The sequence below is a fragment of the Drosophila takahashii genome, chromosome X (assembly GCF_030179915.1).
Source record: "Drosophila takahashii strain IR98-3 E-12201 chromosome X, DtakHiC1v2, whole genome shotgun sequence".
NCBI lineage: Eukaryota > Metazoa > Arthropoda > Insecta > Diptera > Drosophilidae > Drosophila > Drosophila takahashii.
Window position 1 is genome coordinate 650,961 of NC_091683.1, and position 17,557 is coordinate 668,517.

At 50.1% G+C, this 17,557-nt stretch overlaps 5 protein-coding genes across 8 annotated transcripts in view; 2 read left to right on the top strand and 3 right to left on the bottom strand.

The window, feature by feature from the left end:
* LOC108063841 (coiled-coil domain-containing protein CG32809) overlaps positions 1-17,557 on the top strand; it is a 61,764-nt gene that overhangs the window by 38,110 nt on the left and 6,097 nt on the right. For 2 of the 3 annotated variants that reach the window (XR_006412620.2, XM_070219071.1), the window contains exons 1-15: positions 3,542-3,839; positions 4,851-4,986; positions 5,061-5,114; positions 5,176-5,324; positions 5,693-6,301; positions 11,841-11,931; positions 12,638-12,752; positions 12,807-12,905; positions 14,029-14,192; positions 14,314-14,379; positions 14,443-14,526; positions 15,067-15,129; positions 15,233-15,695; positions 15,757-15,939; positions 16,002-16,095. Coding sequence is in view for 2 of the 3 variants with exons in the window: in XM_070219071.1 (XP_070075172.1) it covers positions 4,881-4,986; positions 5,061-5,114; positions 5,176-5,324; positions 5,693-6,301; positions 11,841-11,931; positions 12,638-12,752; positions 12,807-12,905; positions 14,029-14,192; positions 14,314-14,379; positions 14,443-14,526; positions 15,067-15,129; positions 15,233-15,695; positions 15,757-15,939; positions 16,002-16,095 (2,340 nt within the window). In the remaining variant the exon portion in view is untranslated. Of the gene's footprint in view, positions 1-3,541; positions 3,840-4,850; positions 4,987-5,060; positions 5,115-5,175; positions 5,325-5,692; positions 6,302-11,840; positions 11,932-12,637; positions 12,753-12,806; positions 12,906-14,028; positions 14,193-14,313; positions 14,380-14,442; positions 14,527-15,066; positions 15,130-15,232; positions 15,696-15,756; positions 15,940-16,001; positions 16,096-17,557 lie in introns of those variants that run through there. The other variant, XM_070219072.1, reaches the window with a different exon arrangement.
* On the top strand, positions 432-2,491 carry a6. Its single transcript, XM_017151230.3, has 2 exons — positions 432-755; positions 819-2,491. Exon 2 carries the CDS (start codon positions 832-834, stop codon positions 1,972-1,974), a length of 1,143 nt encoding a protein of 380 aa, XP_017006719.2. The 5' UTR covers positions 432-755; positions 819-831; the 3' UTR covers positions 1,975-2,491.
* On the bottom strand, positions 2,563-3,379 carry LOC108063941 (alpha-ketoglutarate-dependent dioxygenase alkB homolog 7, mitochondrial). The gene is made up of 3 exons (XM_017151231.3): positions 3,098-3,379; positions 2,874-3,041; positions 2,563-2,820 (listed from the first exon to the last, which is right to left on the bottom strand). The coding sequence occupies exons 1-3, from the start codon at positions 3,311-3,313 to the stop codon at positions 2,566-2,568; spliced, it is 639 nt and encodes a 212-aa protein (XP_017006720.2). The 5' UTR covers positions 3,314-3,379; the 3' UTR covers positions 2,563-2,565.
* On the bottom strand, positions 6,653-10,551 carry b6 (pentraxin-related protein b6). The gene is made up of 5 exons (XM_017151092.3): positions 9,829-10,551; positions 8,662-8,755; positions 8,469-8,589; positions 7,619-7,840; positions 6,653-7,556 (listed from the first exon to the last, which is right to left on the bottom strand). Exons 1-5 carry the CDS (start codon positions 10,355-10,357, stop codon positions 6,861-6,863), a joined length of 1,662 nt encoding a protein of 553 aa, XP_017006581.2. The 5' UTR covers positions 10,358-10,551; the 3' UTR covers positions 6,653-6,860.
* Positions 12,764-13,678, bottom strand: LOC108063844 (uncharacterized). 2 transcript variants are annotated; one of them, XM_017151093.3, is made up of 3 exons: positions 13,608-13,638; positions 13,337-13,538; positions 12,764-13,286 (listed from the first exon to the last, which is right to left on the bottom strand). In XM_017151093.3, the coding sequence occupies exons 1-3, from the start codon at positions 13,621-13,623 to the stop codon at positions 12,902-12,904; spliced, it is 603 nt and encodes a 200-aa protein (XP_017006582.2). In that variant the 5' UTR covers positions 13,624-13,638; the 3' UTR covers positions 12,764-12,901. The 2 variants fall into 2 exon arrangements, with proteins under 2 accessions (XP_017006582.2, XP_070075174.1); XM_070219073.1 differs by having other exon boundaries at positions 13,337-13,678.

Sequence of the window (17,557 nt, forward strand, 5' to 3'; positions counted from 1 at the left end):
GCGACGATCTGCCAACTGAGTTGGCGACTTTCTTATCGTTTTTAGTCCTCGTGCGGATGCGGAGTGAAAGCTCCGGTTGAATGTGAGTGAAAGCTTCTCTGGCGAAAGCGCCTGCGCCAGTCGAGTGGTTCTCAAAATAGTGGGTGGTGCCAAAATCAGCTTGAGTGTTTATTTTCACCAAACACAGCGAGTCTTTTTGGTTTTGCTTAGGAGACTAAATTCTATTATTGACGCTTATTTTTGTAAGTCGCTAAAGGCTACAAAGCTGGATGGAATTTATTCATATTTCTTCGACCAATTGAAACCTATTCAAATTGCGCGCCCTTAAACTATCGATTGCCCACAATCAACGCAGTGTGACCGGTTGCTGCGCAGGGCTGCACACAAAACGAGCTATCGACACGAGCGCGTTATCGATGTGTGGCGTTTATCGATGCAGTTTTATAAACAGAAGTCTGAAATACAACAAAAGCAACTCGCAACCAGGAGCAGCTGTCGCGTGGAAAAGCAACCATCTCGGCCCAGCCAGCAGCTCATCATGTCCAGCGGCGGGAGGGGCAGCGCCTAATCCCGCGTCGCCGCCGCCCTCTGGAGGCGCCTCCTCATCCGCCACGCAATTATGCAAGTTGCAGCAGCGGATCCAACTGTACCGCCTGTGGAAGAAGTGGAAGAGGAAGAGCAAGAGGAGGAGGAGGAGTCCCAGTCCCATGACCTCTGAACAGGATCATCCACCAGATCAGTCCACTCAATCGCAGGTGAGCAAGTGGCCTCCATATCTAGTGATCCTTGATCCCTGATCCCCTGATTCCCTCCCACAGAACCGAACCAGAGATGAACCAGAGACATTCCGAACCATTCTACATATCGCCCCGGCTGTTCGACAACAGGCGGCTCAAGCGGCGCCGCTGCCGGTGGATGGAGCGCCTGCGGGAGCGCCAGCGGTTCTGCATGGCCCAGATGCGTAGCCAGGTGGCCGCCACCAAGACTGACCGCCGGCGTGGTAACCATGTGGTGGCCATGAGAACAGCCACCCTGCCGGCCGACGTGACCATCGACCTGCTGTCGGATGACGACGAACCTGCCACCCCCACCCCCCAGCATCGACGAATGCCCCGCCGGCAGGGCCTCGCGCATCCCGTGACGGAGAGCATCCTGATAACCAGCGATGACGAGCAGTTCCCCGCCAGGCGCTCCTCGCCGCCGCCCCTCGCACCGCTCACCTTGTCCCGTTCGTCGGAGGCCGTCGAGGAGGTGACCGTTTCGCTGGTGCCGCGCAGCTCCACCACTGCCAACTGCCAGAGGCAATGTCGAGCGCCCACCAATGGGAGGATTATGATGGGAGGAAAAGGAGGAGGAAGAGGGGCAGGAGGAGCAGGAGGAGCCGGCAGCAGCAGCAGCGATACGAGCTGCTTTCTGGAGGTGGACGTGGGCGGAGGCATCACGGCCACGCTGCCCGACGAGACCACCGTGCACACGGTCATCGCCAATCGCATCTACGAGCTCTCGCTGAGCAAGCTGCGCGAGGGCCTTGCCTTCAGCGGAGTGCCGGAATACACGACCGACCTGCTGCCGGAGCAACTGCAGAAGCTGTCGCCGGCGCTGCGGGCCAAGGTGGCCCCCCTGGTGGCTCCCTCGCCGCCCACGCCCATTTCCCTGAAGCTGTCCAGCGACCTCAGCATATCACTGATCTCAGACGACGACGACTGCGAGAGCAGCGGCCAGCAGCAGGCCAACGGAGCAGGAGGATTAGGAGGAGGAGGACTGGTTGGTCCTGTCGAGGCGCATGCGGCCGCCAAGCTGCTGAAGCAGCAGCAGCCGCAGCTCTCGGTGGTGCAGCATCTGCAGTACGTGGGCGGCGGACTCGCGGGCCCCGTGGCTCTGGCCCTCCCGGTGATGGCCACCAATGCCACGTCCTCGTCCGCCACCGTGGTGGCTCTGCCCCTGCAGCTGCCGCGGCGCCGGAAGCTGGGATGAGCTAGGATGAGCTAATCCGATCTGATCCGAGTACCCATCGCCATAATATCATTCCCAGACTTTTTCTAGCAGTGGCTAGTAGTGCAAATATGAAGGTAGTTTTAAGTGACATCACAGCTTCCCTCCCAGTTATCCTTGAATACCACCCTTCCCATACCACTTCCCATCTCACTCTGTTTCCCACACATCACAATAACCCCGTCTCTGTCATTCTCATATTCTAAGCTTTAAATGAAACGAGACGACAAACGTACAAAGGAAAGTAGTAGAGCATCGCATATCGCATCGGCGCATATAATCAAGAAGAGAAGACAAATTTTTAAAATTTACACATCGGAGGGAATAGAAAATTTGAAAGCATACCAATATTTATACCGTACAAGTAGTTAGACTAAGCTATGCATTATGTACATTTGAATAAGCGTGGATTGTGCTTCGGGTGAATCGTACACACAGTCTGTATTACATTTAACTGATCACCGAATCGGAATAAACTTGCATTGTATATACCTGTACAGCCACCCAGTGGTTTATTATTATAAGAGTTGTAATTATAATTATAAGAGTAGAAATAATGTAAGTGGAACCCCTCTAAGGATCGTTTCGACAAATGACAGAGACGCGGCGCCGCCTTTCCACCGAGCGGTTCCTGAACCGGGATTCTTCTCTGGCCAGGATCTCGTGGGTGAACTCGTACCTCGCCAGGGCCCTCATGATGTAGAGCGAGTGTCGCGGCAGGAGCAGGTCCGCGGATTGGCAGGGAGGATCCGGACCTTTGGCCACCCGCTGCAGTCGCATGACGCAGTCGCTGAGCAGGCTGATGCCCGCGATGGTGTGGCCGCAAAACTGTCAAGTGATGAGGGAAAGAAATCATTGTAATCTGTAATCTGCAAACCCACCCGAATGCTGTCCACGTGCGGCTTGATCACGCCCACCTCAGCCAGGTCCAGGATGTGGACGAAGGGCATGGCCCGACCGCCGAAGGCTTCCCTGGAGACGCGATCCAGAACAACCCGGTTTTGGGGCGACCACTTCCTGCGTTCCAACTCGCGGTAGCCATGAATCGCCTGGCAATGAGAAGTGATGATATCTGATAATATACCCCCCTGCCTAGGATACCCACTTCATCCCAGTGGCTCGACTCGTAGGGCAAGCGGCTGATGTGGGGCTCAATTTCCCGCAGCAGACCCGCCTCCTCCGCCGGCGTAACGAAGTTCTCGATGACCCGCATGTCGCATTCGAACTGTCGTCGCTCTGAACTCGTCCACTGGCCGGCAAACTCCACCAGGTGGAGGCTGCGGCCCAGAATCTTGGCCTCCAGACGGCGCAGGACAAGCATGTACGTCACGCAGGTTGCGTCACCTTTAAAGGACTTGTACGAACTTCCGCCAGGCTATCGATTGTGGTCATTCGATAGGCACTCGCTTGTGGGATTCCCCGAGCAGCAGAACCCAAGACAGCATTGGAATGCAGGGATGCCAGGCTGCCTGGCTGCCAAGTGACTCTGCTGGTCCGGGAACACTTTGATTCGATTCCACGCATGCGCCGGAAAACCCAACCACGCAGTCAGCTCCATTCGGCTAGGGCGGAAACGCTTTCCGGTGTAGATATACCAGAAATATTTCTGCTCTTCTGCCGTTATGCTGCGTCGGTGGCCGAGTCCTGCGACCTGAGTCCTGACTCCTGATAGCTCATAGCTGATAGCTGAGTGCAGTGTCGTCGAGTGCTGTTGTGTTGAATCGAATTCGAATCTACATATAGTTTAAGGACACACGGCCGCAGCTCCTTAGCTCGCGAGCCATGAGCTACGTGGGGGCCTAGGACCTGGACCCGTTAATTGTGGAACCCCTCGGAATCGGCCAAAGGCAAGTGCAGTCCCAGAAAATGCCAGAACCGGTGGAACCCCAGTGAACCACACACACACACGCACACAAGGTAGAGATGAATCCTCTGTAAAAAGTCCACGGAATGCAGTCAACTAACCGCTGACGTGTGTGTGGAAAAGTCAACAACCCCCCATTCCCCCAGTGCATATGATTTTTACATACATGTGCACTGGAAACACTGGATGTTCTTCTGGGTGACACAAATAAAGGTGTGTGTGCTCGTCAAAAAACGGGATAGAGCACCGCACCTAAAAATCTAATCAAAAATTCCTTTAGTGGATGTGTGTACACGGCAGACACAAAAAACCCGTGGAGTGCGTGCACTAGAAAGTATACCATATACCATACACCATGTTTCGTATGTACACATGTCTGTTCATGTCCCCGTTCCTGCCCCTTCCTTCCGTTTGGAGCTTCTGTTTGGGAACAACAGGCAAAGTGTGTACATGCAGCCGAGTAAAGTGAAGAGTGTGCCAAAAAAAAGTGACTTTACATTCATGCATAACTCAAAGAAGCGATAAAAAGCATCATTTACATAATGCAATTCCGGAAGTAGGAGATATTTCAGCATCATTAACTCCGGAAATGCGATTTTTAACTTATGATAGAGCGTCATCTCTGCTGTCCAGAGATCCAGATCCATATGCAGTTCCAGATTCGCATTCGCATTCAGATCCAGCTCCAGTCACGCCTTCTACTCGCTCGGTCCTGCTTCTTCCCGTGCTGCAGAGTTTGCGCACTGCTTTGCATGCCTTCTGCCTTTTGCATTGGCACTGCTAGGTTCCATTCCACATTCCACCACACCCACTCAAGGGTTAGGGTCCCAGGATGTGGGCGGTATCTACACCAAAGTTGAGTGCTGTAAGTGGTGTGTGTGTGGGCGGTTCAGCGTGTTGTTGCCGGTACCGAACGTAAACAAAGTCCAGCTATTGCCCACATTACCCATACGCCCTGTGTTACGTTGTGTTAAGTCCCCTTTTCACCGCGCAGCTGCCACTGAGCTACACAGAAAGAAGCAGGATGTTGATCCGCTGGAAGAGCAAAGACAAGAGCGCCTCCTCTAACCAGAGCGCCTGCGGCAGCAGCAGCTCCTCCTCGAAGAAGAAGCGCAAGGGAAGAGAGGGCGGTAAGTGTGCGCTTCTCCAGAAGTGAGAGAGAAGGAGATGTTGTGTGAGGTACCTAACAATTGCTCTCTTTCAGAAGAAGACTGGCAGAATGAAGCCAAGTCGGGACGTCTTCCGCCCAACGAACAGGGTAAGTTGACCACTGTCCAGGAAAGGGGTTTCATCCAGTGTACATGTGTGCTTTTCTCCAGGCGGCGGCGGCGACGAACGACGACGAGCCATGCGTCGCGATGATCCACGTCGACACACGCTCGGCGGCGACATGTTGGTATACGGCGGCTCCCAGCATCCTCACGCCCACCAGATGGCGCCACAGCAGCAGCGCGCCATGGATCTGGAGGTAAGAACACGAAATCAAGACAAAATTACTCTTTGTTTTTTGAGATAAAAAACATCTTGAAATGAAGACTAGAAAAAAGACAAGATCAAATGTTCTCAGTTATTCGAGAAGAAACCTTCTTGAAATCAAGACGAATTAACTCTTTGCTTTTCTTGAAATCAAGACGAAATTACTCTTAGCTTTTTGAGAGGAAAACATCTTGGAATTGAGATTGGAAAAAGGACAATATCAAATGTTCTCACTTATTTAAGAAGAAATCTTTTTGAAATCAAGAAGAAATTACTCTTTGCTTTTTGAGATAAAATGTTCTTGAAATTGAGATAGAATATAAATAGAATCACAATGTAATCCCACTTCCACTCCCACAGATGAGCACGCGCGCCCAGAAGAACAAGAAGAACCAGCCGATGCGGGGCTATGCGCCAGTGAATCAGGGACCGCTGTTCGACGACGATCCGGGCATCATGTCGGAGGTGGAAACGGCCAGCACCGGATTCCGGCGGGGCGGCAAGCAGCGCTCCTCGCTCCCCGTGGTACGCACGCCCTCCAAAACGCTGGAGCGGCCACTGGGCCTGGTCTTTCTGCAGTACCGCTCGGAGACGAAGCGCGCCCTGCTGCCCAACGAGATCACCTCCATCGACACGGTGCGCGCCCTGTTCGTGCGCTCGTTCCCGCGCCAGCTGACCATGTCGTATCTGGAGGGGCCGAACGTGAAGATCTACATCCACGATGCGAGCAAGGACATGTTCTACGAGCTGGAGGATGTGCGCTCGCACCTGCGCGAGATTCGCGATCGCTCGGTGCTCCGTCTCTTCGAGTCCACCGAGGTGGCCGCTCCGCCCCAGATCCTGCCCGGCGGCCCTGGCATCCCGCAGCCGCTGCCGCCGGCGCAGGCCAACTGGGACCAGGACCAGAGCTACTTCAGCGAGCCGGAGTTCGACTCGGACTACAAGCACCAGCACATCCACAAGTCAAAGGTGAGTCTTTTGATCAGTGTTGCCAGATGAAAATTTAGCCTTCCCCTAACAAATCTCAAACAGCCGATATTTCCCCCTAAGAAATTAGTTTTCGAAATTCGAAATATCTCAATATGACGTTGTAGAAATTTAAAGATTGGAAAAATCTGCGTACTCGAAAGGAAAGTCGTTTTTTTCCAAACATTTGGGTAATAAAATTTCCCGAAAAAAACCCCTAAACGTTCCCCTTAGCACGTCAAAAACCCGCTAAATCTAGGGGGAAAACCTCTAATCTGGGAACATTGCTTTTGATTTAAATAGTCCTTTATTCAATATCACCGCGTAATTGCTAGGGTGTGGGGATTGGGGATCGGGATGGGGATGGGTGTCCATGAGCGAGTCAAGGATTGTAACTGTAAAGCGTTGACTCCCACATGGACATGTGGACTTGGTCAGAAGATGCCCACTCCAATCGAATACTTAGTCGTATGTATATAGAAGAAACAAAAAAAAAACAAAGATGGATAGGATAGATGGGGAATGGATAGAGGAAGCTCAAGCTGGGGTCCTTGGATCTCAACTAGAAGTTGCCGCACTGGCCCACACTGAGTCCCTTGAGGGCGTTGTTCATGTGCTCGCGCACATCCTTCCACGCAAACACAATGGCCCCCTGGAAGGGCTCCGTGTGGCAGCTGCTGCAGATGGCCATCACCGCCTTGACCTCCTCCTCGGCGGGCTCCCGGTCGTGCGTGCTGATCTCCTCCTCCAGGCTCATCTTGAGCGTCAGGTCCTGCTTGAACTGCTGGCCCCCGAAGTCGGCGAGGCCATTGTAAATCAGGCTGGCGTCCTCGCTGTCCGTTCCCGATCCGTCGTCCACCACGGATCCATCGTCGAGGAGCACCAGGCCGCGCTTCTGCAGCTTCTTCGAGGAGGCGGCGGCTTCCCGCTTGAACTGGATGTGGGTCTCGGTCTCGTCGATGAACTGCACGTTGGCCGAGTTGCTCAGCATCTGGAAGCGTTGACCACCGCTCGGCGGCGGCGAGAGTCCCAGGAGCTGCTGGGCCACCAGCCGGGAGCCGGCGTTGATCTGTCCGTTGACGAAGTTCGTATTGATGGTGATGGCCTGCTGGGCAGGATCGGCGGCAGCTGCCGGAGCAGCTGGAGCGGCAGCTCCATTGGCCGGCGGCGGTGGCGGCGGGTTGGCCAGGTTGATGCGCACCCGCGTAGGGATCTGTCCGCTGGCCAGTAGCGTGTGCATGGGCTGGGGTCGATTGATCTGGCGAGCAGATATCATAAAGATCTTATGGGTCACAAAGAAATCCCCTGAAAAACACTCACCGAGGGCGGGGCACGCGTGGTGCTGGACACCTCCAGGCCCTCGTGGTCAAAGTGGTGGACATGGTGGTGCTTGTGGTCGCGGTGCGCCTTCCCCGCACTGAGCGCCACCCGGTAGACCTGGACAAGGGTCATCTCGAAGTGCAGGCCGTGGCTCACCTCGCCGGTCACCGAAGAGCCGCCGGAGCGCAACTTGCCGTTCGCTGGGATTTTATGACCCACCAACTGCGAAAAGAGATTAAGCACGGCGGATTACAGCATCTGACATTCGCAGGTTGAAAGCGAAAATGTACACTGATAAAAAAAGACGTGTTAAATCCAAAGATTTCATATGTCTGTCGGTCTGTCCGTCTGTATGAACGCTAAGATCTCGGAAACTACAAAAGCTAGAAGGTTGGGATTAATCACACATATTCTTGGGCTTCAGGCGCAGCGCAAGTTTGTTTCATCCAAGCGCCACGCCCAATCGTACGCCCACAGTAGCTGACTCCCACATCTTTACCGATTTTGTAAAAGTTTAAATGTCATTTTGTTGCGTTTATTAATACCCAACGAAATGTAGAAGAAAACTTTAAAATCGGACAATGCATTGAAAAGTTATGAACCAAAATTGAATGACCGCTAGATGGAGCCAGTAAAATAAATACATTTAAAGTAAATATAACTAAATATGAATGTAATATTTTCGACCTTGATTTAAAATGTTTTATGTTAAATCATTTTTTGTATATTGAATTCAATATGCAGATAATCATGACATTTTTATCAGTGTACGTATGGCATATATTTACACTTTCGCAATAGGCGTAATAGGTGTAATTGGAGCTCCATCCATATCCATAGCCATACTCACCGAGTTGTGGAAGCCACGCCCAATGCGTTCTGCCTTCAGCCAGGCCTGCCACTCGCCCGTCTTGCCATTCCACGAGCTGCACATGTGATGCCACTGGCGCATTTTCAGCGGGTAGTTCAATCTTGCCCAGAAACGATTGAAAGATTGAATGGATAAGCCAAGTTGATTGATGGACGATTGCGACTCGACTCACCTGTACATTTGCTGACCTTTTATGGCCATCGAAAGGAAACTGGAATTCTGCGCATTTGCGACCCAGATTTGCACCTCGCGTGGTTCCTTTCCCGCTGTGGATAAGCATAAGTGGATCAGACTCGGACTCGCTTTCAATATATCCATTGATGGTAATGTTTGCGACACTTGAACACCAACTGGAGAATACTATGCTATACTATATTACATCACCCGAAAAGAGGAGAGAGACACGGAAGATCAGGAAGCTCATCATCCCGGGGAGCTGGGAGGCTATAAAACCGGCATGCGGAAAATCCTGTTAGGCGGCCAGGCATACGAGCATGTGATATGCATACATTTAAATATGAATCACCACCGGCTGTTGGCGCAAAGCTTCGACTTCCTATAAATCCGGAAGCCCCACCGCTGATCGCAGATCGCAGATCGTTTATCGCTGCTCCCCGCTTGAATTGAATCACTCGAATTGAGGCTTTGGAATTATGTCAAATGCTAAGGCTGAAGACTGAGACTCAAGCTGAAGCCGAAGCTGAAGCTCAAGCGACACCAACAATGCCGACGAGAGACATCCAACTGGAAACAGGTAAATTATCGCTTATGTAATGCGACCGCAACAGCAACAACAACAACAACAACAACAACAACAACAACAACAAGAGACCAACGGTGGCAAAGACGGCGTCATGGGGCAGTTGTAAAAATTTCCAAAAATCCAAAAGACTTGGGAAAACAAAGCAGCGAATCTCTAAGGTGAAAAACGGTAACAAGACATTGTCAGTCTCTTCTCACTACCAAGACCTCATCATAATCTCGACCAGCATCATCATCATCATCTTAGTTGACCATCAACCTGTCGTTTAGTGCTGACTTGCATCAGGAAGTGGGCTTCCTTTCACTTTCGCAGTCGGAGTCGCATTCGCAGCCAGGTGCGATCACCGGAGCGTGGCCCACAAATTCACAAATGAAATTTAAAATTTCATTGCCCACAGCGAAGGTCTCTCACCCCTGCCCCAGTCCACTCCCATTTCCATTTCCATCAAAAGATCGACGTCCGTCAGCAGCCGAGCAGTCCGCTTATGTAAGCCATTGTCTCCAGTAGCCACAGTGGCCACAGCAAGTCACGGTGAGAGGCTGATCCCCAGCTTGGAGCTTAGAGATCATAACTCACCCTCATAGGTCAGGAGGACGTGATCGCCGCTGTGGTTGGTGAACCGCATCCAGAAGCAGAGCGTGAACTGATCCAGCTCCGGCATCGGATTGCCGTACTCCACCTCGCCGTCCTGGTTAAAGGCAAACTTCTTCACGCTGCACCGATCCGATCCGTACAGCGGAGTCCGCGCGAAGGTCAGCGGCTCCTTGGGCGCCGCCGCCGCCGCCTCATCCTCGATGCTGTACGACTCGTACTGATCCTCCACATGATCAGCAAAGCTGATGGGATGCTGGGAGGGATCCGCCCTGCCCAGGAGCCCCAGCTCATCCTCGGCTGTTTCCTTTTCGCTGCCAGAAGCGAACTGGGAGAAGCTGGTGGACATCTCGTGGCTGCTGCTCGCCGAGCCGGGATGCGATTGCTTGAGGCTGTAGGCGGCGGTGCTTCCGATGGGCGAGCCCCCCGCGATTGGCTTCCATGCGAAGGAGGCGACCGCGTTTAGGAGCACCGCGACACACACAAAAAATAAAACACGAAGGCCCTGCGACATTATGTACCGTTCTCTGTATCTGGGATTTAATCTCGATCTTCTACGCGTCTGCAACGTCCGATTGCCGCGATGTCTCGCACTTCACTAATCATCCACGCATGCGCCGCAGCCAGGTTGAGTTGGGCCGAAAACCCAGACGCCAATGCCGATGTCGATGCCGCTGCCTCCGTAACAAAAAGCAGCAGCTCCGAGCTCCAAGCTCTCGTCTCGCCTCGCTCAGTTGTAACAAATTGTAAAACGGTTGTATTGAAATCGAAACTGAATCCGAAACTGGTTGAGGTCTGTGGGCTGCCGTGGCTGGCACTCTGTGGTCGCTGGAATGAGCCAACCACTTGCACTTGCTGCACTCCAGCACTCTCCAGGGATTTATGGTGCACCCCGAACCAATTTGCAAACCTATCATCTAATGAGAACCCAGGAAAGTGCCTAGAAAACCAAACTTGACCCACTGATCCTCTGGCTCAGTGGCAGATGGAGACAGGAAAAGACTTTGAATTCGGCGAATTGTGCTTGGCTAATTTGGTAAGTGAGGGGATCGATCTGATTGATCGAGTGGCGGGTGGGCATATGTACAATGTACGACGTACATTTGCCAATTAACTGGTATTCATCTTGCCATGGCCGTCAGTCAGCGCTTGAAATTGGGATTTAAGCGCCACAGTCTTAACAAATAATGGTGGCCTAGACCATATATATAAAGTTAGAAATCTTATGAACAGAATTTTGGGGACCTGTTATGAAAAATATGTATCGAATGGGAAATCTATTCAGAAATACAAGCTTCTAATGTTCTGAAATAAATTAAGAATTGATTTAGTATATCCTAAGAATTATGTATACGATTTGAAATCTATTTCAAAATAAACTTAAGATCGATATAATTTAGAGCCAATCTTGAAAAATATGTGTAAGATTGGAAATGTTTTCCAGAAATCAAACTTTATAATGTTCTAACGGTTTTTAGGAAATTATAAATGAAATAATAACATATATTTTTAAATTTCAAGATCAATAAGATGGTTACTTATCAAATTTTAAGATCAGTTTGACATTATTATCAAATTTTAAGATCAGTTTGCTATTATTTGCATATACTGATATAATTTAGAGGCAATCCTGAACAACTTGTAAGAAATAAGATTAAAAATCTGCTCCAGAAATCAAACTTCTTATTGTTATTCTTTAGTTTTATTAATAGTTAAATTTAAAGATCAGTTTGATACTACTTGCATATAGCTAGTTTTTCTCTCAGTGTGCCTGCGAGTACGTGTCTGTGCACAATGTTTGGGATAGGCAACGAACAGTCATTAAAGAGAGGAGAAACCATATTGGACATTTCATTTCACTACTTGAACGAAGGCCAATTGGCAGTGTTGATCGAAATAGCCTCAGCCCCTGCCTGTCCCTGTTTTATACTCTTGCCCTCTGGCGATTCAATGAACTAATCCGAAACACCGTTTATCCACATCCATCTATCTTTCAGATTGGCAAACAGCCGGCGCCCTACTACGTGGGCTCGTCGCAGACGTTGCCCCGCGGCATGTACTCATCAGAACGCAACAAGGTGTCGATGGGTGCGTTATTGACTTATTGATTCGTATTCCGTATTCCGTATGCTTTTGATTCCTTCCGTTCCGAGTGATCCTGATCCCCCCAGCCCCGTTTGCCTCCTCCTTCCGTGTTTATAAAATCCTCCTTCCGGAACTCTTCAGTATTCAGTATTCAGTATTTTGCGGCTCAGTTCAGTTCTCAGTTCTCTAAATATGATTCATGTTCCATCCATTAACCATTAACAACACTCAAATCGAAACCAAAAAAGGAGCGCCTGTGAAACCACTCAGATCACTCAATCCAAGGGGTAGCATGGAACCCCTGTTCCCCTACACCCCGGATCAGTTATACAGCATTCCAGGTACACGAGAATTTGCTTTGCTCTCTAACCAATAACCAATTATAGCTAAATCTCGCTTCCACGTACTTGTAAACGGTATGTGAGACACATAACATCCGATCCGATCTATCATTGGCCTGAAAGCTTGCTTTGTGGAACCGCTAGAAATTCCAATTTAATACGACATTGGACAGTGCACATAAATCTAAATCCTAAATCTTACATCTTACGTTACACACACAACCAATCGGCATCCCATCCATTTCATTTATTCCTTTATTGCGTTTCGTTACTCCTAAATTGAACTACCAAATGATAGAGTATAGAGTACACACAGTTATGCACCCATCCAAGTGCAGTAGTTCTAACCGAGGAGGCTCTTCTTTCAGACGGCTACACCAGTTCGCCGGAGAGGAGCAGCCGTGGGAACTACGAGGAGCCGTACTACAGCCAATACGGGACGAGGGGCACTGTGGTGGCACCCATTATCGACGAGGAACAGAGGTGAGCTAGGGAGTAATTACTAGAACCATTTACTAATCAGTTATCAATCCACAGCGACGGAACGATGACCGAGGATCAGTACGCCCTGTACGGCATCAAGGTGGGACCCAATCGCCTGGCGCACCGCGGCAACCAGATCTACGATCCCACTAGGTGAGCATGCTCCTCCATCCGCCCTGCTCCCGCACGGCCTTCATGTAGGAGGCGTAGTCCTGCTGCAGCAGGATGAAGCGGAGATCGGGACTCCGCCTGCTGCGTCTGTACACCTTGATCCGCTTCACATTCCCATTGGATGCACTGGTGCTGGTCGTGGCCACCGGATGGAAGTAGGTGGTGCCCTTGCTCTTGATGGCCTGCACAATGAGGCAGAGCAGGTAGCCGCCGAAGGAGAGGAAGGCGAGGGCCGTGATGCTGATTTGGAAGAGGGTCTGCAGCTTGGAGGGCTTCTGCTCGGCCCAGGAGGTCGGCGGATGTGGCGGTGGATGCGAGTGCCAGGGACCAGTGGAGCCGCCGGTGGTGTCGTGGTGCTCGCCGCTGTGAATATATATTTATATCTCTCACTTGGATGCAGAAGGCTTACCCACCGATCGGCGGCCATCAAGGCCATTCGCTCCGGGAGCTGCGATTCCGATCCATTCGTCTCCGGCATCGGGAAGACTACATCCTCATCGGGAAGACTGTCCTCGTCCAGCGACTCCATTCGCATCACGGACCTCTTCAGCAGCAGCAGCTCGTCCATCTGAAAGTTGACCAGGCAGCTGGCGAAGCGCGCTGGCGTGCTGACCACTGATTCGGATTCAGAATCGAATTCGTCATGAGTCCAGGGCCATCGCCAGTCGGTTTCCCAATACATACCACTGCAGGTAGTCATGTTTTTGCAGCCAGCTCTCTTGGTGCACTGGTTCTTGCAGTCGCAGACTGCGAAAGCGGAGCGGCGTTGCGTGTTGGCACCTACCGAGCATGGCAGTGGGCATATTGGACCCCTTGGAGGCGATCTGGCTTGTGATTGGGCTATAGGGTACATCGGAGTCGCAACGGCGGCAGAGAACAACTGCATTCTTGACTGTTTCGACTTGCATTTTCCGATGGCGGTGCCAATTCCGGTGTCTCAGCTGCGATGACGGATGCCTAGGCTTGGCTGCGCAATTGGAGCAATAGCAATAGCAACAGCGATAGCAACAGCAACAGCGGATGTGTGGCCCAATAAGCAGCACGCAACACTTGGAGACAAGTTGTATAGGTCTTGTACTAATTCAGCTACTTCTTTTGCTTGCAGACCTGAGGACTTGCACCGGATTCGCGTGGAGCACATGGAGCGGCAGCTGGCCAACCTAACAGGCCTGGTGCAGAAGGCCCTGGTCAACCAGAATCCACAAATTGCCCCGCTGGCCGTGCCCACCCTGGACCCCAACTATCTGGTCGTGCCGTCGCAGATGCAAGGTGTGTACTTGTCGAATCCCTAGAATCTCGGCACCCGCTTGGCACTGCTTTGTAGAACTTAAGACCTCAGGATTTTCGCTTTTACTTATCCCATTTGTTCTTTCTTCCGCACGCTGCGCAGCCAACGGCTCCGGGGACGAGCTGTATATTCGGGAGAAAGCTCCCAAACTGGGCAAGAACTCGTGCCGTAAGTGTCGCCCGATCCACCCAGTCCTCTAGAGTCCTCACTTGTCTTGTCCTTGTCTTGCAGAAAAATCCGTGTCCTTTGAGAAGTCCGTGTCGTTTAGCGATGACATTCAGGGAATACCAAAGTCGCACAACCCCATACATGCCGGTAAATTCTCTACAGCCCCTAGCACTCGGAACAAAAATTGTTTAGTCATTAAAACTCCTTTATAATTATAATTTTGTATACCCTTGCAAAGGGTATTATGATTCCAGTCAGAAGTTTGCAAGCAGTGAGCGAGATGTTTCCGATCCCATAAAGTATATATATTTTTGATCACTAGACGAGTCGAACTAGACATAAAAAAAAAATATATCTTGGGTGTTTTTTAAAATATAACTTACTTTTGGAAATACCATTTTTTATCTAAAACTTAATTTTGAATTAAATTTTATCAAAATCGGACGACTATATCATATAGCTGCCATGGGAACAATCGAAAAATTAGTGAGAAATAATAGGAAATTTAACATTTTTGCGATTTGTAAATTAATAGAAAGGGTCTATAAGCTTCCTTTCTTGTTTTAAATACTTTTATAACTTATTTTGGCGATTTTTGTTCTGAGTGTGTGGGGAAATGGTGGGCGTGAAACGCTTTCTAGACACAATGCAAGCCATCCGTTTCCCTTTCTCACGTGGTTCTTACAGCTGACACGAAGCCACCCAAGCCGGCAATTAAGTCGTCCACCCTACCACGCACCTCGTCACAAGGTAAGACGACGACGTCACGCATGCATCAGCCACGTTTATCCATTCCATTTCGTTCTCCCCTTTCTGGCCAAACGTTCCTAACCATTTTGCTGTGCCTCCCCAGAGCGCGACCGCCTAAAGCCGCCGCCGCCGCCCAAGCCGATCGTCCTGGCCCAGACCGCCCATCCCAGCTACCGGGCGGACATCGCCCTGGCCCCCGAGGTGTACAACCATCTGCGCGGGCTGCAGAAGAAGGCCAAGGACCTGCGCATGGAGGTCCGCACCCTGAGGCGCCTCTCGCAGGCCCAGGCCGTCGCCGTGCGCGAGGACATCAAGGGCACCTTCATGCGCATTCGCGCCACTCTGCTGGCCAGCAGCGGCAGCTTCTGGGACCACCAGGGCGACCAGGATGCCACGCGCATTTCGCGCGAGGAGGAGCTGTACAAGCAGGAGGTCATCCGGCTGGAGAAGGACCTCAGCGACCTGGAGGGATCCGTGGAGAACTTGCGCGGCGAGGTGATAAACCGCCGCACTCGCGTCAACATGACCGCCGTGGAGGACATGGCTTTGGTGCTGAGTCGGGCCAGGTGGGTAGAGCTTACCTTTAAACACTTCACATATATTTAAAACCCATGATATATTCCTTAGCAAAACTGTCGCCGAACTGAAGCTCAAGTTCCCGGCCCTTTCGAATGGCTTGCGCTGCATTCTGTCCAACGAGATGGAGAAGGTGGTGCGCGAAGAAAAGTTCCTTAAAGAAGAGCCCGATCGCCTGGAGTCGGCGCTGCGTCGCTGCAAGAAACTGACCGGCACCTTGGTGACTCTCAAACGGTTTGTGCGCCCCTCCGTCAGCTGAAATCCAGAGGAACTAATTCCCCTTTGTTTTCCCACAGCTTGGCCAGCGTGCAGGAGCAGCGGCTGCCGCCTAATGAGCCGACTATTAGCGAGGAGCCACCGCGATCCGCGGACATCTCGGCGCAGGAGAAGGTGAGTGCGAAGCATCCTGGAGCCCGGGCGAGATTAGAGGCCATTGCCGTGGTGCTGCGACAGTTACACAGAGCTAGTTCAAATCCAAATCCAAATCCAAGCCCAAGAAAGCGTTATGGGGCCATTTCCATATACTTATATACATATTATACTGCTCCATAACGTGTCATGACTATATATACATATGTATAAAAGTACTGTTTCCACCATATTTCTATCGCAGAGATTAGTTGCTTTCGTCCTACCATATATCGAGTTTGCTATGCTTTTATTTCGAATCCACCTCACCAGATACGGTATGATCTGATCTTCTCTCCAGTCTCGTAGCGATCCTGCGACTATATCACATATATAATATATAAAGTATACATATATATTTAGGAGCCGCGAACCACGAACCGAATCCCCGCTTTTCCCAACTAAATTCTCCGTCCGTCCGTTTGTCTGTCTGTCCTGGCACTTTTCCGGGATGTATGTATGTACATATATGTAGACGCAAACATCCAACCGTGGACCTTTAGTTTTGGCGGTGATTTACCATTTGAATTGGGTACTGTGCAAAATTTGATTTGAAATACGAATTGTATCAACCGAAATAACCTTGATTACCTTACACTTATTCGTTTGTAGTCTTCGGTTTATATTTTGTGCGTTTATCTTATGAATAAGTTGCAATTGGCTGTTGTTACATAAATAGTGTTTTGGTTCATCGTTCATTTCACACAAAAATTATTCGAAACCCCATTCAACAAATCCAAATTCATTCAGCGTGAGTAACAGTATCGAAATTTTGAATTCGAATCGAATGGGATAACACCGCGGACCCCGTGACCCCTTGTGCCCTTGACCCTTGACCCTCGCCTTTCTGCTATTGCCTCCTGCCCCTCCAACCCCCAAGCTAATTGTTCTGAGCTTGCCTTGTTGGGTCTTAGATATTTGAACACAAGTACACACAACTAGCAACCGAATACCACAGCTACAATTACAGATACCCAAAATTATTATCAAGTTTATCAAGTATCCAAGTAACCAAGTATCCAGTTGCAATCATCATCACATACTTACTACTGAGAACCAAAAACCAACAAAAATATCGAAAATATTCAAAACAGAACACAACAGTTAATTTATAAAGCAAAGCTAACGTCTTATAAAATGAGGTTTACCTTCGTTTTCTCTTTTTGCCTTTTCTCAAACATTTTTGAATAACGTTTACAACAACAACTACAACCCACATAGTTTAACTGGCGATGGAGTTCAAACTTCAAAGAGGCAATTACTGAGTAATGACTGAAAATTCAAATATAAAAAAGAACATTTTAAACAAAACAAAAAAACAAACCAAACCGAAAAAATCCAAAAAACAAAACCAAAAATATAAATAAACAAACCAAAAAGAAAAGAAACCTTTTTGAAAAAGAAATCATAAAATTAATTCAATTTTCCTTTTGCTAAACATAAT